The following is a 20,003-nucleotide window of genomic DNA, read 5'->3' as shown; positions in this document are numbered from 1 at the left end:
CTGAAAAAACTGTAGTGAAATATGCTTTGCTAAATATCTGTGACCACATCCCAGTGAGCCCCCGCGCAGCGTTCCTTACCCTGGAAGTGTGGCAGACATGTTGAGCAAAATGCATCTCCATTGCTGTCGCTGATGAAGCTTCCAGATCCGTGCAGTTCCATCTCGACTTCCACTGACAAACCTTAAACAGCAACTAAAACATTACAAGCTGCAACATTTAAAATGGTAGAAACACAACAAAAATGAGTGATGTGAAGATCAACGTGACTTTACCTTTCCCCTGAGTGACAGAACTGGATGCTATCAACTTTGTCCTAAACAGAAATATGGATCATTACTCGCTGAACATCTGGAGTGCTGAATAGGAAACTTGGCTCAAAGTCTGGTTTCATATTCTTGCTGTAAAATGTTTGCTCTCACCGTGTGCTCATGGAGCTCTGATATCTTTTCTGGGCTTCCACTTCCCAAGTAGTAAATTCTGATGACATCATCAGTACTTCCTGTTGCTAAAAACATCCCACCTGAAAACCCAAAATAAACATTTAATATTTTTACCTACATGCAGCGTCATTCAACATATCATTCTGCCATGAATAACAAATGACCTGGGCTGAAAGAGGAGCACACAGTCTGAACTCCTGGCCTTGGCCGCTCTGTAAATTTCTGTGGCCGATCACTAGAAAGAAAGTAGAGGAAGGTTAGTACCGTGAAAACATAAAACAGAACACTTGCACTTTACTGGACAGGAATACATTTAGATTCAATATTTGACCAGGTTTCTTGCTGAATAACTTGACTGTGGCACCCATTTGACATTTGGGGTTCAGAAACAAGAAGTCCAGCTGTTTCTCCTCTTGTAGGTCTACATCTGAAGGGGAGCAGCAGCCGGCAACCTACACTAAGCCCTATTTAACAGCTAACCTGACCAGATCAACCGTTTCACATCTCCATGCATGGATATATTTCACGTTCATCTGGGAAAGCTCCAATAGAAAGAACATTCTGTCACATTCATGACCAGCCAATCAGAGTAACAAGACAGAACAACGTTGTGCTCTTAAGCTACTCTTCAGCTGACGGGTTACCACTACACCGCCATAGCTGTTGAATGGTGGAGCTTCTCTGCAAATAAAATCTATGACAAGGCTGGTCTTTTCTGCCAAGAGGCTCTTAGCTAGGGGCTGCCTGGCGGCAAAGGGGTTAGCGTTGCCTCACAGCAAGAAGGTCCCTGGTTTGCTTCCCGCTCAGGGCCTTTCTGTGCAGAGTTTGCATGTTCTCCCTGTGCATGCGTGGGCCCTCTCTGGGGTAATCCAACTTCCTCCCATCACCAAAAACATGCTCGCCCAATGACAGCTGAGATAGGCTCCAGCCCCCCGCGACCCCCACAGGGATGGGTGGTGTAGAAAATGGATGGACGGATGTCCAGTTCTGACAAAACTGCTGCTATGGCTACATCTGGACTCAATCACTCCAATAGCAGCCACTGTATGTATCACACAACATTTAACCCCTTCCCCTCATAACCATCACAAACCCATGGCAAAGCAGGTTTCCATCATAATAAGCTCTTTACTTCATACAGAAACAAGGTCCAGTTCGGATAAAACTGCTGCAACACTATAAATAAACCTGAGCTAACTACCGGGCTAGCGGCAGCCATCACAAACGGCTTTCAGTACAACCAATTCTAGACCAATGCTACTGCCTTTCTCTCCTTTAAGAGTGCTGATTTGTGCGAACAGTGTTCAGTTGAACAAAAACGTTGTAGACTGGAGCTTTTCTAGATGGATTTGCCTGATGACAAATCCATTTGATTTGTATTTCACAGCAGCACTCACCTAAAATTGATGTTGTTGACATCCCACTGCCAGAAGCACACTGTAGCATCAGTTCCAGTAGACAGCATGTAACGTTTTGAGCCCTTAGCAAAAGGCGAAAACTAAAAGGAAAAAGGAAAAGGTTCACAGATATGGCAACTAAAATACAAAACTTAGTCAAGACAGTCATTCTACCCTGGAGGCAAAATTCAGTCAAAACTAACCTCCCAGTATCAATATGCAAATGTTAGGTCTTGCATAATTACATAGAGCATAAATTTATCAATACAAACTTAGCACAGAAAGTAAGGACACTAGTACTTGGTAGATTATTTCTTTGTTGTAACAATGCTTCTTGGCAATATTTCTTATACTGTTGGAAAGCCTGTTTATTTTCTGTTAAATGGTGCTACATTTGTAAGGAACATAAATTTGTGGGATGAGCAGCAAAGCTGAGTAGGTGGAGGTGAGCGTGTGGAAGAACCATACACAGCCACAACAGCCTGGCTCCTCCTCCTCATGCTGGTCACCTGCCTGGTCACACACTGCTGTGGAATGACAACCCATTCTTCTACCAGCATTTGTAGCAAGTCAGCCAACGTGGATGTGTTGGTCACTCTGGCACGAACACACCCAGGCTGATCCCACAAGTGTTGAATGGGGTTGAGGTCAGGACTGCTGGCAGGACTTTCCCTCCTCTCCACTTCCAACTTCTGGAGGTAGTCTCTTATAAACCCCGCTCTGTGGGGGCAAGCGTTGACATCTTGGAGGATAGAGTTCGATCCCAGACTGTGGAGATATGGGATTGCCACTGGTTGCAAAATCTCATCTTGATATCTCTCTGCATTGAGATTGCCTCTAATGATGACAAGCCTCCTAGTGAGGTAGATGCCACCCCTCACCATCACACTGCCTCTGACAAAAGATGTTACTCTATCAGTGCAGCAATCAGCATAGCGTTCTCAGCACTTTGAACCTATGATCCAACTGCCGTAGGCAGGATCTGGACTCATCACTGGACATAGCGTTCCTCCACACATTCAGGTTGCAGCGTACATTTTGTTGACACCAGCACAAACAGACCTGACAGTGATGGGCAGTCATGGCAGGCCTCCTGGCAGCCCTATGAGACCGGAGATTGGCTGTGTGCAATCTGATTCAGATTGTCTGGGCAGAGAGTCATTGGACATATCATCCTCAAACTGACTGCAAATCTGTAGAAGACAGCCTACGGTTCCTAAGAGCTGACAGGGTGAGAGCTCGGTTTTCTAAGGGTGTCAAAACAAATTCAATAGCAACAGTAGAATAAGCTGTTTGGCAATGGCAAAGAAGATTTGGCGAATTTGTCATGGGCACAACCCAACACCTCAGCTCTGCTGCTCATCCCACAAATGCATGTTCCTTACAAATGTGGCTCAATTGAAAATGAAACTAAACAGACTTCACAGCAGTATAAGATTCATTGCCAAGAAGTAAACAAGAAATAATCTACCAAATTCTAATTTCCTTATTTTTTGTGCTAAGTTTAGTTCATCTTATGTATAAACAAAAATGTTGGAATTCAAAATAAACAGCAAAGCCGTTTTTTTCAAACCATGCGGAGATCAGGTTACCTGTAGGGAGGTAATGGATCCACTGTGTCCCTGCAGCACAGCCACAGGAGCACAAGTGCGAAGGCACCATACACGGATGGTCTTGTCACAGCTACCTGCAGCAATTAATGTGTTTTCATAATTCACTGCTAAGTCTGTGATCTCTGCAGAGTGTCCTCGCAGTGTTGAATGAAGCCTTCCATCAAAAGAAGACCAAATCTTCACCAAACAGTCATCTGAGCCCTGACAGAGAAAAACAAACTTTAAACTAGGTTGTTAGAAGACCCATCTATGACTGAGACACACGACAGCAAAACAAAAAGAAGTTAATGTTTTATAGGGGGATATATACAAAAAAGTTCTGTCATACTGTGAAGATCCTGAGACCGGTGCGATCAAATGCAATACAGTATACTGCAGACAGATGCCCCAGGATACGCCTGTGCAGACGCATGCGCTCATAGTTGCTGACAGGATTGATGGAGCTGAAGTGCTGCGCTCCTGTCAGCTCTCTGCCTCGGTGGACCTTCACTGTTGATAATGACAAGGAGCAAATCATTAGAAATGAGGGATCCAACTAAAGGGCTGGACCCTGGGATCAAAACAAATACAGTAGACAGGACACAGATCTGCTCTTATGTTGGCAGGTTTGAAGGTGCATTATCATCACTGGATGGAATAAACACAAAAACACGCTCTTATGTGCATATTTAGTGATAAAAGGGGATTCACAAATGGCTGACATGGTGTTAAGTTGCAAAAATAGGTGGAAATTTGATAAAATGGGAGGAAAATTGGTATAAACTGGCAATAAAAAGTTAGCAGAGGCAGAAATAGTCAGAAAAAATGGTGTATCAAATTCTGAAATGTGGCTTAAAAATTGGAAAAAGGGGTTAATAGTAGCAATAACGTGTCAACAGAGCCAACAATAGGCAGAGTGGCAAGATTTGGTTTAGAAGTGGCAAAAACAGGCCGAGAAAGGGTTTAAAATTGACAAAACATGGGTTTCAAGATGTTTAAGATGCAAAAATGTGTTAAAATTGGTGGGAAAAGTGATAAAAAATGTGTTAAACAAGGCAAAATTGGTATAAAACGGCAACATTGTAATTAAAAATGTTCTTTTTTTTTTAAGGCATCTGGAGACCCCCCTAAGTGTTTCGTGCATAGATATATATAGAAGAGTAGATACCACACGCCCCTTTGAGCTGCGTGCCTACGGCGAGGCTAAGCTAGTGGGGGCAAAAGTGTCGGGGCATTCCATGGTTGTAGATGGCACGAAAACTAAAACAACGAGGATGCCTGCACATTGTGCTGCATATGGTTGCACACTACACCGTACGGTTGAAACAAGGAAACTGGAAATAACTTTTCATAGGTAAAAATAGTTTTGGACTCTTTTTTCATTATTAAATCTTGTTGAGAGCTTCAGTAACTACCTGCTACTAGCAAAACACTAACGTGAGCAAACAGCTTGACAGCCAAATACCAGACGATTAATAGTAGCTGTAGTATAGTTGTACAAGCAGCAGTAGTAGTATAAATAGCCTTTAGAGCTGTAGAAGTAGTACCAGCATTTGTAATAGTATTACCAGTTGTAGTAGCAGTGCCAGTACCAGCAGTAGTAGTTGTTATGCAAGTTATACGTTATAGTATATGTCTGGTTATATACGTTATTAAAGTCCAAGGTGAAGTGAAGTGTTACTATTTACTCAGTGACACGCACAACAATTTCAATGTACCTGTTTTTAACTTGTTCAAATGGCAATAAACTCTATTATATCACCACAGTGTGTTTGTTTCTATAAACATATATATATATATAGAGAGAGAGATAAGGAGAGAGAGAGAGAGAAATAAATTAATATTAATGATTATTTGATTACAGTTAAATCTTTAGATCTAAAAACATATTTTCAGTATATGTATATCTTTATCTTTCTATTTTTATACATACAACTATATGTCTATGTATATACAGTTATAAATATATAATGGCTGAACATAAACGATTCCCAGACCTCTGGACTTAAAGAGTGAAATAACTAAAATTGTAGGCTACACTGGTAGAAAGCCCTTTTCCGTTTTTTTTTAAATCAAATGTTCTGTATTAATAGCACATGTTTTGACGTTGACAATAAAACAAACCGCATGAAAATCGGTTGAGAAATGAGTGAGTTATGATTTATTTTCAATGTACATGCATTGCCTTTAATGAGAACGTCGCCCACGCCAAGATGGCCGCCACGTAGCACGTCGCTTAGCGGGCTGCTACAGCGCGCTGGCGTATCTAGTGTTCTATAGATATCTATGGTCCCGCATCCCCCAATGATGTCCCAACCCCAACGTTGAGAACCCCTGTTTAGACAACAAAAACAACAAGGATAAAGACCCTGACCAAGGCTTAGAGAATGAGAAAAAATTACCAGTTGAAGGGTTTAAGCTTCCAAATGTTTCGATTTTATGTTTGTATCTGCAGTTGAAGCTGAAAAATTAAGATTTTTGTAAAAATTGAAATCCTGAGCAGTTTTCAAAAACCTTTAGGTAAAGGGGATGTTTTTAAACAATACTTAGGCTTTAAAGGGTGGTTTACGCAGGTGTAGGTCTACATGAACTAAAATGGACTGAGGCAGGATAGAAAACTGTTCTGTGGTCAACAAAAAAGAAAATCCAAAACACATTAATATTGCATCGTGCGAAATGTAAAAGACCATGAATGTTACACCAGGTCAAAATGGGTTGAAGTCCTTGTAAACGTGGCAAAAACAAACAATTCCACACTACTGAAGAAACTCCCCTTTTAGGTAGGCTGACCTGCTGCTCACTCTCAAACACGCCTGTGCCATCACTGTTGGGTTTTTATCATGCTAGGGAACACACATGTCATATGTCAGAGCTTCATTCAAGGCCCACTATCACTTTCATAACTCACTGGTCAAATTGGCATGTAGATTATAACACATCAACCAGACAAGCAAATTATTTGAAAATAAAATGTTTTTTTCTACAAAATGCAAACTCAGTGGCACTAGTGTAAACTTAAAAGCCTTTCTGCGGGCATTTTTCGTAAACCTTCCAGTACTACTTAATAAAAAAAAAAAATAATTTCAGGATTTTATGTGATCATGTAATTGCATAGCCAGACATCACAATTGCAAATACATTAATTGTGCAGCACTAGTGGGGAAGCACAATATCAACAGCATGATAAAGGCAGATAATAGCTGAAAATTTAATATTAGTACTGGGAGATAGAAAATGTCTGCTCATATTTAAGGCAGCTGTAAATATAGCAGGTATAGATGACTGCCCAGGATGCCACAAACTCAAGGAGAGCCACCGTGGGCCCTGATCATTTTAGATGAGGACCTAAATATAAAACTAGAAAAGCACTCGGAGAGTGCAGACCTCCGCCATTAGCCCTCTCTCCCAATAGTAAAGAATCCTTTAAAAATTCCTGGATCCGTCCCCATGTGCCCCCCACCATGGCATTCGCCGGTTACTCCCTCCCCGGTGTGGTGGAAACATGGTGAGGTAAAGCACTGGCTTTGCTACGGGTGGACTGTCATGGTGGAAGCATTGCCTGCTGGTGCCAACAGATGCACTGACAGTCTCACCCATGGTCTCACTGGACAACTGAAAGTAATGGCAGAGGGTGAATATTCCTCTATTCCTCCCAGCATTGTGAGTATTCTCACTACAATTCACTGTATTTCTCTTTGTTACGCTCCGACTCGTCTTCTCCAACGGCTGTGCATCTTTCAAACTCTATAAACTCCAAAACTCTGAATAGAAACACACCCAAAAATGCTGCTGGGATTGAAGATACTCATGTCCGCCATCTCCTGGTGTAAAGTGGTAACAGCGCAGACCTCCGCCATTAGCCCTATCTCCCAACAGTAAAGAACCCTTTAAAAATTCCTGGATTCAGACGGTGATCCGAATCAGTCCCAAAATCTAATCAGTTCTTCCTTATGCCATTTCTGACATTTCCTGAAAAATGTCATCAAAACCTGTCCATAACTTTTAGACTTATGTTGCTAACAAAGTAACTAACAAAGTAACTAACTAACAAAGTAACTAACAAACGAACGGACAAACCCACCCGATCACATTACCTCCTTGACGGAGGTAACAATTACCAGACTCCTCCTCTCAGCTCTGCTTGACTCAGCCTCTCCTCACACATGAGACACCGGCTGTTCTTTACAATAAAAGCAATGGTGTGTATATATTGGTATCAGCTTAAATGGAATATCTGCAAAAATCCACTTTCATGCATCCCTATAATACAGTGTGTTTGTGTTAGGGCTACGCAATTACTTGCAAATAAGATTAATTTGCAAAATGGCCTGCTGCAATTTTCAAATCACAGACAGTCCAATGTTTTCTTAACCTAAAATGTGTCAAAATACCAGTTTGATACAATTTTTTAGCTATACATTATGCATACATTTAAGTGCCTATTTTAGAATACTGTACAAAAACTCTTCTAGTCCTGTTCAAAAATGTATTACCCCCTCAGAATAGCAACTGATATAAAACTTGCAATAAGAGCCAAGATCTCTTTGTCAAATCTTTGATCCCTAGTTTAATTATCTGATATTGTGCTGGTAATAATAAAGAATGATTTATTGCTTTTTTTGACCAATATTCGAGGAATCTAAAAATAATTGCATATTAAATCACAATTAGATTATTTTCACAAATCATTCAGCCCTAGTTTGTGCGTCACTTACACATCTTTAAACATTAGAACAGAAGATTTATTCTCTCTGTTTTAATTTTCAAAAGGTAGGGGTGCCAAGGTCACCCTTCAGATCCAACGCTACCAATTATGTTCATCACATTACAACTGTCCATCTGCAGATAAATCTTCTGCAGTCTAATGTGTGTATGACTCCAGCATTGCATGTTATGTAGACTGACTAAGAACATCTGAGCACTCTTTAACAGACTGTATGAACCAAGTCAGCACCAGGCTGTGGGAGCATTAAGTTGCTGACTGTTGTCAGAGACCTGCACTATAAATGCAGAGACAGTGAAAGAGGACAGACAAAGTTCTTTAGGATGATTTAAGTCAGGGGTGTCAAACTCAAGGCCCCCGGGGACAAATCCGGCCCGTGGTACAGTTATACCTGGCCCGCCAGGTCATATCATATTTTTATTATAATTGGCTTATTGGTTTGGGGTCTGCAGATTTCCTCCAGTTTAAAAATGTATAACAATATCCTTGATCTCTCATAAAAATAAGAAAGTATAAAGTTAAATAACTAGATAAAAAGTCAGCACTGTGGGAAAATAAATTTCCATTTTCATTTAATATTCTTGATTTTGCATCTCACGGTTATCACACAAAGTTGTGGTTTTGACTTTTAATTTCATATTTTGTCCTTTTCAATTTTTGTTTTTTACTTTTAACCTATTTCTAACCTTAAGATCCTCAAAAAAAAAATATAAAACAAAAGTAATATTTTGACCTTTTAAACTCAAGATTTTGATTTTTTTTTTCTTATGTTTTGACATTTTGGGCTCCTTGCTTTAACTTTCATTTCATAATTTGGCCTTTTGTATCTTCAATTTAAAGATTTTAGTAATATTTTGACCTGTAAAACTTAAAATATATTTATTATTTCCTCAGTTCTAGACATTTCTAACCAATGATTTTGAAATTTATCTCATTTTCATCCTTTAAAACTCATGATTTCAAAGTTTTGTCTCATGGTTTGACAATTAAAAATGATAATTTAAACTTTCTTATACATTTGCCTTTTTAAAAACATGATTTTGACATTAAATGCCTTTAGAGTAAATAAGTTTGAATTTTTATCTCAGATTTTGAGCCTTTAAACTTACCATTTTGACTTTTTAAAATCTCAGAATCATTTATCAACAGTGCTTAGGTTTTTCCCCTCCCATAATTCATTGCTGGTGAAAATGAGGTTGACAGTAAATGTTTAAATGTTGACCTTGTTTGGCCCTTAGGTTGGACCCAAATTCAGAATAAGGCCTCTGCTGGGATTAAGTTTGACATCTCTGATTTAAGCCAATCTCCTTGGTGACTGTGCACCATAACAGCCTCTTTCATTTCACTATGATTCTGCAAAGGTATTTAATGGCAGTAAATTCATTTCACACTATGAAGAAGCATTTGCATTAGACAAATCATCCCACAGGCTCTGGACCGCATGGTTCATTCATTGGTCAGTGTTCTCACACTTAGCTCAAATGTCAAACATGCAAACAGGAGCAGGAGAAGCAGTTCTAACACCAAATAGACTTAAAATTCAGTTTTCTAATACCTGCATTTTATTAGTTCTGAAGATTTTAAAACAGTGTATAAATAATTACAGTCTTTTTGATGAATCACAGTTAACTGCATGTATGGACAATATGAGTAAGACTGCATTACAGCTAGATTTACTGTATAATCTGTTTGTCATCTGTTATCAATATAGATTTCTGTGTACACAATGCAGAGAAAGAGGAGAGACAGAGGCAGGCTGTCTTATTAATCAGTCCTGGAGGGATGGATGTTTCTTATGTATAAAATAGAGAAGACCAAGAATGTTTCGCTTGTTTCTTTAAGATTGCAGACTATGATGGAGGGTTGTAGGAACAGTGATGTATGGTGTTGAAGTGTAATAAATTTGCTTTGAATTTTTTCGCTGTGTCATTTTTGGGGGTAATTACTCAAGGTATTATTTTTTTTTGGCAGCCCTTATTTTCATGCAAACAGTTACCTACAATGTGGCACATAGCCCTCTGGAAAATACTCGCCAAACCCACATTTAACATTTGCTGGATGCTCGTAGACCACCTCATTGATACTGCAATGACACTTCTAAACAACATAAAAAATGTATACTGGTACTATCGTGTACAGTACAATAAAGCACAGGACTAACTAAAGCTGACATTTTCTCTCACGTTTGTGTTTTCAACAGCTCACGCCACATAAACAGCTGAAGGGTGGATTTCTATCAGCAGGGCTGATACCAGTCAATACCCATGCCAAGCAGCTTTATTGGTATATCCCATTCAGAAAACATAATCAAAATTTGGTAAAAATGCGTAAAAATAATCCTAATAGTTCCAGTTTAACAGTGTCACATTGAAAACTGTTAAGAGGGCTCATTCCTGCACTACACTTGGTCATGCACAAAACTTCATACATTCTGGCACGATTTCTCAGACCTCAAGACCAAACTTCTAGGACTACATCTCCCATCATGTCCTCAAATCTGTTTGCTAGGAGACTACAAAAATTGATGCACAATTGAGAAAGACCCAAAAGAAATTTCTTGCATTGGCCTTGTGCATTACCAGGAAGTGCACAGCCATTACATGGAAGTCTGACTCCCAACTCCCTATGGCAAGATGGATTTCAGAAATGAACAGTTGTATTCCACTTGAAAAAAATCACATACACTCTCCCTGCCCTGCCAACTTCTACAGTGGACAGCATGGAGAAAGATAATTAGAATCAACAAGCCTTTGGTCATCAGTAGGAAGTATTGTTTGTCTTGCCTCTTGTTTTTCTTTCTTTCTGTTTTGTAATCTTTTTAGTTTGTAGATGGGGGTTAGGGAAGGGGTTTGCTTTTGTATTTTCACGTATGTCTTGTTAATTTAGAAAACTGAAAATGAAATATTCTTTAAAAAAAAAAAAAAGCACACTGTTCAACCAACTACTGTTTCACTTTCTTTACAGCGAAGAACAGAGTATATTTGTTTCGAGCCAGACCTACCTAGCTGTGGAGGGGTTTTGCAGTTCAAAGGCCTCTCTGGTGGTCTGCCCCGGTGAAGGGCTGCATATGATGATGCTCTTAATCTTGCACTAATGCAATCTGGGGGGGGGGAAATAACAAGAGATTTGCTGAGTATTTGCTGAAGGACAGTGTCAATTCTAGTGAATGTTCAACACAAGAATGTATGAAACCACAAGATAAAAACATTCAGATGTTTTTACTGTAAGAGGCAGAGCCCATACATTTCATTTCCACACAAATGTGTACCTTTGGCAGTCCGAAGCATTGACTGCTTTCCAGACCCAAGGAGAGAGTGTACCCCTGGGACACATGATGGCACCTCTTTATCAAGAATTGGTCCAATCTGCTTACATACTTGCAGCAAATGATCTGGCGCAATGTGTTTGGTGGCTGCAACCTGACAGGTAAAAAAAGAGAGGGATTGATCAGCACAGCAAACACTGACCACGATTAGGGGTCTTAAATACTGAACTTCCTTTCTCTGTTATTTATCATTGTCAAGTATAGAAGCCATTTTTTCATAGTTTCAGTTGCAGTATCATTCAAGAACTGTTAATGGATATGTTAAACTGCAAATTGTTAACCAACAAGTTCACAGCTGTTATTCTTGAGATTGTAGATACTGATGTTTCGCAGAATTTTGTCAATTTTTGAATGAAATATATTCTGTAAGATTAAACGGAGACAACAACTTTCTTGGTTTCGATCCCCCAGTCAAAGCTTACTTTATGGGGACTGTGTAGGGATGACTGATACTTGGATGCGAACAAAAAAAATCTGAACATTTTCACAAGCTCTGACTTGCCTTCACTGAAATGTCAAAATAAAAGCATGACAGGTCATTTGGCGTTTCATGTGCTTCTCAACTGCCCCTATCCCGAGAGGCGGGGCTTCCTATGCATACATTTTCCTTTTAATGGCCCAATCGCAGCACGGGTCACATGCAAAATAGCGCAGAGACAGAGAATTTAAGCCTCTGATTGGCTAATAAATGCATCCGGACCTAGCGAAAAGCCGAATAACCCACCCTTGCTGCAATACAACAGTCGGGGCTAAATCTTACAGAAAGCTATGTCCTTACACTGTTATGAATAATCTTAAAACACCCCCATGCAAAGTTAAGTCACAGAGCTAGCGTTTTAATTTCACAGAGGATCTAAACTCAGAGAAATGTCACAGGCATTCAGAGAGAAAAAGAACAAAGAACGTAAACAACTCCGCAGCATGGAAACATAGTCCCACTGTCACTCGAGAATAACAAGAGCCGACATTAAACTTCATAGAAATTAAATTATATCTCACCACATCTTCAAATGTTCTTGGGTGCTTGTTTCCCAGCCAGTCCAATCTCGCGGGTAGAAGCTGTCCAAAAGAGGTTGGTCGAATAAATGAGATAAGTTTGATTTCGTGTCCAAGTCTAGCCTAGCCGTTAGCAGCTAGCAGTCACAAGTAGCATAGGCAAAGGGATACCCACCTGGTACTCCTCCAGTTCTCTTGCCAGGACCTTTAAGGCATTGAAAGAGCAGATTTGTGTTAAATTTGATGTACTAGCGTCATTATAAGCAAACTACTCAACTCTGATGAGATAAAACACGGTGGCAGATCAAGCACGCCAGCTTACCTCAGCTGCTTTCCGACACGGACCCGTTGACAAGAAACGACTTATCAAGTAATAGAGCTCTGAAAACAGCCGTCAAAATCAGTAAGTTCATCAATACAACAGATTACATGATGTGGATTCAGCTATCGATTCTGTTTACTTTGCGGCTTACCCGACTCAAGGAGCGAACTGTTCCGATTTTGGGCCATTGATTTAGAGATTTGGAGAAGTGACACAGATTCTTGCTTTATCACAACAGAGAAATGATATATTCAAGTAAATTAGATCACAACGCTCCGTGCTTCTCCGAGTTGCTCCCGCTTTATGTTCAGCCTGTTCGCAGTCGCCATTGGAAGGATGAGGCCTTACCGATACTACTTACTTCCGCCACAGCGGAGGAACACAGGAAAAGGGGGGTGGGGAGGAGCAGCCTCAACAAAAGAAAGCCGGGATCGTTGCGCTTATTATTTTATTCATATTGGCAAAAGCACACCTTAATATGACCACATTCCCGTTTCCAATGATTTATTTCAAATATTAGAATGTTTTCCTCTTTTTTCAGAGTTACAGCGGACAAATCCTCCTCTTGATACTGACAAATCCCTGGATTCAGCTAATTTAGGCACTATCGTAGTTTTATTTCCGGCCAAGTTCTTCTTCTAAAATAATAAGGGTAATAATAGGAAATATTATTATCATTATTATTATTATCATTATTATGAAGCCGTTTATTTTCCCATTCTTTATTTTTCTATTTTACTTGCTAAAATGTGGGACTCACTAATATTTATTACTATTATTATTATTATTATTGTTGTTGTTGTTGTTGTTGTTATCATTATTATTATCATTAGCCATTTTTATTATTATTATTATGTCATTCTTCATTATTTTTTCGAGTACTTGCTAAAATGTGGGACTCACTTACAGAGCTTAACAAATGTATGAGAGCACCCTAACCCTATCCAAAGTCAGGTTTATGCCACAGCTGCCCTAAATTAACAGCATTGGTAATTACCACAATCATTTTTATGTGTCTGCAATGGTTAATACACCAATATGTAGAAGCTCTTTAACCATAATGATATTTTTAATGCTAAAATAGAATTATTATTGTTAACCATGAATTTTACAATTTACTGATTTACAAAAGAACTGAAAAAATAGTAAAGCACATTAATATTTCTTAATTAATAATTCAAATTATAGTTATTTACTGTCATTCCTGAGGAGAAAAATGAGTTTTAGTGGTTGAATGTTATGCTTGATTCATTTCTGGCTTCTTAGAGAAGCCCAGTGAGCCGGCTCAGATTTGGGTGAATTCAGTTTGAAATTCCTCATTCCTGTTCAAAATGGTAAAACGTGGAGAGCTGACTGAAAATGAAAGAGTCCGCATTAAAGCACTTCATGATGCTGGATGGTCTCTGAGACAGATATGACAGGTGGTCTAATAAATTTGTTAAGCACTGTATATTCATTATTATTATTATTACTATTATTATTATTATTATTATTATCATTATTAGCCATTTTTATTATTATTTTCCCATTACTTCATTATTGATTTTAATACTTGCTGAAAATATTGGAATCAGTTAAATAGCCTATTTCTCTGTCTTGATCAATATTATTATTGATCCCTTTCTTTATTATTATTTTCATATTTCTTTATGACTGGCTTTGAATATTGAACTTAGTTGTTGAGCCCATTTTCTTTATCAAAATTAATACTATTATTGGCCAATTTCTTTACAATTATTTCCCTTTTCTTATTATTGTATTATATGAATTATATTATTTATTTATTTTTATTTATTTCATTTTTATTATATTATTTATTATTATTTATTTAAACTAGATTAAAATATTTGACTCAGTTATGGAGCCCATTTCTCTTTAAGGTTACTAGATCTGGTGTTGACTTACAGACCAAGACTTTACAAAATTGGACAAATATCAGGTTCAGACTCCGCATCCAGAATTCTGTAAATCCATCCTCGGTGTCCAATGAAAATAGCCAACTAATGCTTTTAGGACAATTTCTCTTGCTTATCAAAATAAAAAAGAGAGCATTTGAATTTTATGCCTATCTAGTGACCCTGACACGGTCCTTAACACAGCTGTGACCTTTACAGAGAACGCTGAGAGCTTTCCCCTAGGACAGGTAACTGTTCACCTGCAGAGTCATCAGACATAAAAAACAACCTGCTTCAATCAAATTATTCAACAACAACAATGAAACAGTTTGATTCACTGGCAAGAACTGACCAAAAACAAGGCAAACTTGAATGCTTTTTGTCACCTAATACACAGTTGCAGAATAAGTGCCTTGACAGATCCAAGGCTGAGGAAATGTTTGACCATGTCCAGACTCCATCCAGAGAGGAACCCACAGACAGAGCTGGGTCCATAAAGAAGACGTGTTTTGACGTACGTGTTTTGCAGTGAGGAGAATCTTCCATATAGCTACTCCTCCATAAAGACCAGAAGAGTGATGGTTGTCCTTCTGGAACTTTGTCCCATCTCCACACAGGATCTCTGGAGATCAGTCAGAGTGACCACCAGGGTCTCGGTCTCCAAGTCTGATTGAGTCCTGGTTGTGCCAGACTTCTTCCATTTGAGAATTCTGGAGGCCACTGTGCTCCGGGGAACCTTCTGTGCAGCAGAATTGTTTTTGTCTTCCCTGGATCTGTGCCTGTCAACAACCCTGTCACTGAGCTCTTCAGCTCAGCAGCTCCTCTGACCTCATGGCTTGGTCTGCTCTGATATCACTGTCAGCTGTGAGTCCTTCTATAGAAAGCTGTGTGCCTTTCCAAGTCATGCCCAATCAGTTTAATTTAGCACAGGTAGAAGATCCAAAGATCCAGCGAAATAGGAGGAACCTGAGCTGCATTTACAGTAGTTTTGCAAACGGTCCAAATACTTATGTCAGTGTGATATCTGAGTTTTGTATTTTTGTATACATTTGCACGAATTTCTAAAAAGTGTAGATTAATATTTTTTTCAACTGTAGAATTACGCTGCAACATAGGAAAATTTTAAAAAGTGAAGAGAGTCTGATGGGGCACGCTCCGCCACAGCAACACAGTCTATACTATACTAACTAAATTACTTTCTAAATGGACTGTATTTATTCAAATATTTGCAATAATCAAGAAAAGTTTTATTTGAATATCACTAAATTAAGTCTGTATTATTGACCTCAGGAAGGCTCACTGCAATTTATTTAATTTTAGCTGAACTTTGACCAAATGACATTTAGTTAACTGATGATCTTAAAAGACCTAGACGAGGATATTCTGGTGATCCCTCATTTGTTTTAAACTGTTTTCTTTTTAATCTACTGCTTCCCTCGTCAACAAGTTGATCCTTTTTTCCTGACTTATGAGCTAATTGTTTGAAAAAAATCCCCTTAACTCATGAAGTGTAAAAAAAAGTCAAAAGGTTGTTAAGAAAGAGTGTAATCTCTGAGACATCAATATTAGCACTGGATTACACATCATTAATTGTAAGTTTGATATCACAAAGGCTTTTTTCTGTCTCCACATTTATTTCATACCTAGAATTTTCCTCTGAGCTTCCACAGACAACAAATAGACTGGATCAAGAAGGCAGTTGACTGCTTACACGACTAAAATGTCATACAGCCTGAGCGTTGAGGTTTTCTGTTGTATTATCTGACCAAGGGGGCCAGTGTATTTAAGAAAATGTGAATTTTAAGTAAAGGAAGACGACTAATCACAGACAGCTGTACATTTAAGAGAATATCCACTTTAATTGGCATGTAACACAATTTATAACAATGAAAACATTTTTTTTATTTTTTTAAAGGAAGAAATGTTACATTTTTAGAAAAAGTTTACAAAACATTGAATACAACCAAAATTTGTTGCAAATTCTGTTGACTTGAGGTTAAGGTTCACCGTAACAATGATGACAATAAGATAAATTCCAAACATTCTGAGTGGATCCCAGCTGAGAAATGGAAAATCACTGACTGCATAAAGCCATTAAATGCACACAAGCTAGAGTGAACATCATTCAACCAAACACTGCAGAAAAATTAGTACGCACAGATCACTGCTAAGGTTTTGATTATCCAGTTCACTTTTAAAACACACCGTCTTTAAGAGTCCAGGTTAAAATATCCCAAACCCTGTGTGGAACATCCCAGGAAAAGTCTTCCTGAGATAAAAATGAAAGTCATGATATAACAGAAATAAGGATTTAGAGAGAAAGGCAAAATAAGAAGCAAGAGAGATAATACACAAGTAAAATATAAAAGCACCACAGTTGCTCTTTCCCTTCACAGAACCCATGAAGTCGAATGAAAGTTGTCTTTTTAATTGCATTTTTTTTGAATCCCTAAAAACATGACCATATGAAAATATCTGATAAAAAATAATCTCTGCATCAAATGACAAAAGAGGTACACTGGGCTCTAGTAAGTCAGTTTAAGGCATCACAGCTACTCTGCTGAATTCTCCTCCTCCTCTTCAGCCTCGCCATCCTTTTCTTCGGCCTCGTTTTCTGCAGCCGGCTGAAGATGAAGAAAAATACGTCATTATTTGCTCATTGTGAACACTGCAGGAAAAAGCACATTTTACGAGAAAACCGCCAAGAACGTGGCACTTGCTCTACCTCCTCCTCGGCGTTGGCCTCCCCATTTTCTCCGTTTTCTCCATTTTCTGTAACGGCCTCTGCTTCCTCTGCCTGAGGTTGTTCTTCCTTCTCCTCTGTGTTGACTTCTTCTTCTTCTGGCTCTTGGCTCACAACTGGCTCCTAAACAGCAAAAAGACAGAAAGCAGCATAAGGTGCACTGTGAAAAATATGCAATAGAGAATAAAACTATGTATTTGAATTAAGAGTGCCATTATTTACAGGCTTTTTTTCTTCCTTTTTTGCTCTTTTCTCCTTTTGCGCTGGTTTCTGCAACACAAGCAATAATGATATTATGTGCCATGCATCACTAACAAAAATAAGGAGAAATTGTGGGATATGCTGTCATGGAAACCCTGCAGGACTTTGTTGAACTTACACTGTTGAACCTTGGTGACTTTCTTACAGGCTGAAAAACACACAAAGTTTAAGTTATTTACAAGTGTTGCAATTTCCTCATACAGTAGTCTTAACATTCAACAACAGACCCTCATAGCCACAAAAAATGATTTTTAATAATGTGCATTTTAATTATTTGTTATTATTTTATTATCATTTCTACTTATTCTTTATTAATACTATTATTAATAATTATTATTTATTTTATATTTGCATTTTTAATTTGTATTTGTCATTTGAAACTGTTTGTAATAAATAACGCAGAAATGTGATCTGGTTGTTTACCAGCGCCCCCTACAGGCTATGCGACTCTATAAAGCAAACAGAGGAACGTTTGATCATAACCCCTACTTTAAGACTAAGTTACTGACTTATGTGTTTTTAAAAGTCGACTTTTTATCTTTCATTATTTCACTAGGAGGCAGTACAACCTGAAACAGCCCATCTAATACCAACAAAGGCCATTTCTTTGTCTTCACACACAGAAGAACAAAATGTTCATTTCGGTGTCCACTTCTGTTTAAAGTTAGTTTGAGTGTAGAAACTGGAATACTGACCTCTGAGATCGCATCTGCATCAGTGACGGACTATAAAAGAAAAAAGAGAAGAAGAACTAAATTAATAAAGCAGTATAAACAACCATTCATGTGTGAGCTGAAGTGGGTGTGTAATGCAAAGGGGGGATGGGCACCTCTCCCTCCCCTTGAGTCAAAAAGAAAATTATACAACATTAAAGCAACGAAAATAAAAACGACATATTTCTAAATGGACAAAGTGTCCAGCCAGTAGTGGGTTAATCCCACCAAGCCTCGTCTGTAAATGTTTCTGTGGACATGACTGTTTTTAGGAGCATGTTGTTGTAGGCTGCATAAAGAGGAGGGAAGTGTCGCTCCTTGTCCTCGTGCGCTTCCATCTCCATTGTAGTGAATCTGGTCCGTGTTCAAACGTGACCAAGACCCCAGAAAGACCCTTTATTTGGATTATTAAGGTGCTGGGCCAAATGAAAATAGTATTTGTCAGCTTCCCTGCATTGTGATAAATACCTAAGCTATCATAAGGGTGCCATTTACCAGCCCTAAAATAGACTACATTCAGACAACAGGTGAAAATGTATGCGGACAGCAAACGACCAAACAACAAGTCTTATCCAGAAAACAAAGGGATGCTTAAAGAGTAGCCAGTCCTCTCTGTATATCCAGGCATTACGCTAAATACTTCCTTAATATTTCATGTTTTTAATCAACAATGGTTAGGCTACACCTCAATGTTGTCAGTGACAACTAATTTAAAAAATATCCTCAGATAGAGAATTCATACATGTTAAAAACTATAAAGCAGCTCCAAACCAGACCGTACTATGTGAAACTTGTTAGGTCAATCTGCAAGTAGCAGCGTGGGGTAGAGTAAAAAGGCGCCAGTGTATCACCAGGGGACACACCAGACCTGAGCCCTGCAAAACTGGCCAGTCAGTTCACAGCACGCTCTGTAGAGAGCTTTGACTATGCATGAATAAAGAAAAATATAAATAACTGTAGATGTCAGGGTGGTACGTTGAAAAAACACAACAGAGTTAAAAAGCCAATAAATAAATACACTTCTGCATTCCACTCCATACACACATTTAAACTTACCTTCTTCTTTCCCATTGTTGTTGGGTTTGTTGGGCAAAAGTTAAAGGATGAAGCAAACTCTCACAGTTAAGGAAAGTACACGAAACAGCTGCACACCTCAGCCCACACCTCAGGAACACTGAGAGGCTCTACGTGAACGTCTAACCACTACTAGAACTCGCTCAAACCGGATTGGATCCAATGTTGAGAATATTTTATCCCTGTCCTACCAACCTACCAGGAGGAGTTTCTACCCGCCCCTTTGCTCAGTGATTGGCGTCGAGCTCCAAGCAAAGTAATTTTGAACCAAAACATCTTACCTGTGTGGGCAGCGAGTACGCCAATCAGTCAGCGCAAAAGCTTATTTAAACACCACAGGCTGCTCCAATGTATTTGGGAAATAATGTACTTTCACATTTTATTTCTTAATAAAAGGTAGACCTTCATGAATTAATTGCACAAGGACTTATCTAGAGACGTTTTCCTGTGTGGTTTTTAATAGTTATTTTAACTGAGTTTCCAAGCATCAGTCAAAGACGGGTCTTCCAGTGCTTTTGTTT

The 20,003-nt window shown here is 38.7% G+C and overlaps 2 protein-coding genes across 7 annotated transcripts in view; both read right to left on the bottom strand.

Moving 5' to 3' along the window:
• The window catches only part of brwd1 (bromodomain and WD repeat domain containing 1), a 60,003-nt gene extending 46,856 nt beyond the window's left edge, over positions 1-13,147 (bottom strand). For 4 of the 6 annotated variants that reach the window (XM_041803119.1, XM_041803128.1, XM_041803147.1 and 1 more), the window contains exons 1-13: positions 12,948-13,147; positions 12,797-12,855; positions 12,650-12,679; positions 12,478-12,537; positions 11,422-11,572; positions 11,155-11,253; positions 3,780-3,940; positions 3,431-3,652; positions 1,839-1,939; positions 606-676; positions 421-521; positions 274-314; positions 80-193 (exon numbers count right to left, since the gene is read on the bottom strand). In XM_041803119.1, coding sequence (XP_041659053.1) covers positions 80-193; positions 274-314; positions 421-521; positions 606-676; positions 1,839-1,939; positions 3,431-3,652; positions 3,780-3,940; positions 11,155-11,253; positions 11,422-11,572; positions 12,478-12,537; positions 12,650-12,679; positions 12,797-12,855; positions 12,948-12,984 — 1,247 coding nt within the window. In that variant the 5' untranslated portion in view covers positions 12,985-13,147. The remainder of the gene's footprint in view (positions 1-79; positions 194-273; positions 315-420; positions 522-605; positions 677-1,838; positions 1,940-3,430; positions 3,653-3,779; positions 3,941-11,154; positions 11,254-11,421; positions 11,573-12,477; positions 12,538-12,649; positions 12,680-12,796; positions 12,856-12,947) is intronic. The other 2 variants (XM_041803138.1, XM_041803165.1) reach the window with 1 other exon arrangement.
• Positions 13,148-16,526: 3,379 nt separating this feature from the next.
• LOC121519366 (non-histone chromosomal protein HMG-14-like) lies at positions 16,527-19,642 on the bottom strand. The gene is made up of 6 exons (XM_041802273.1): positions 19,465-19,642; positions 18,391-18,420; positions 17,814-17,843; positions 17,657-17,704; positions 17,417-17,557; positions 16,527-17,315 (listed from the first exon to the last, which is right to left on the bottom strand). The coding sequence occupies exons 1-6, from the start codon at positions 19,477-19,479 to the stop codon at positions 17,244-17,246; spliced, it is 336 nt and encodes a 111-aa protein (XP_041658207.1). The 5' UTR covers positions 19,480-19,642; the 3' UTR covers positions 16,527-17,243.
• Positions 19,643-20,003: the final 361 nt, after the last annotated feature.

This window comes from Cheilinus undulatus, linkage group 2 (genome assembly GCF_018320785.1).
Source record: "Cheilinus undulatus linkage group 2, ASM1832078v1, whole genome shotgun sequence".
Taxonomy (NCBI): Eukaryota; Metazoa; Chordata; class Actinopteri; order Labriformes; family Labridae; genus Cheilinus; species Cheilinus undulatus.
Note: the sequence above shows the minus strand (reverse complement) of the source record. Positions and strands in the feature narration are given on the sequence as shown.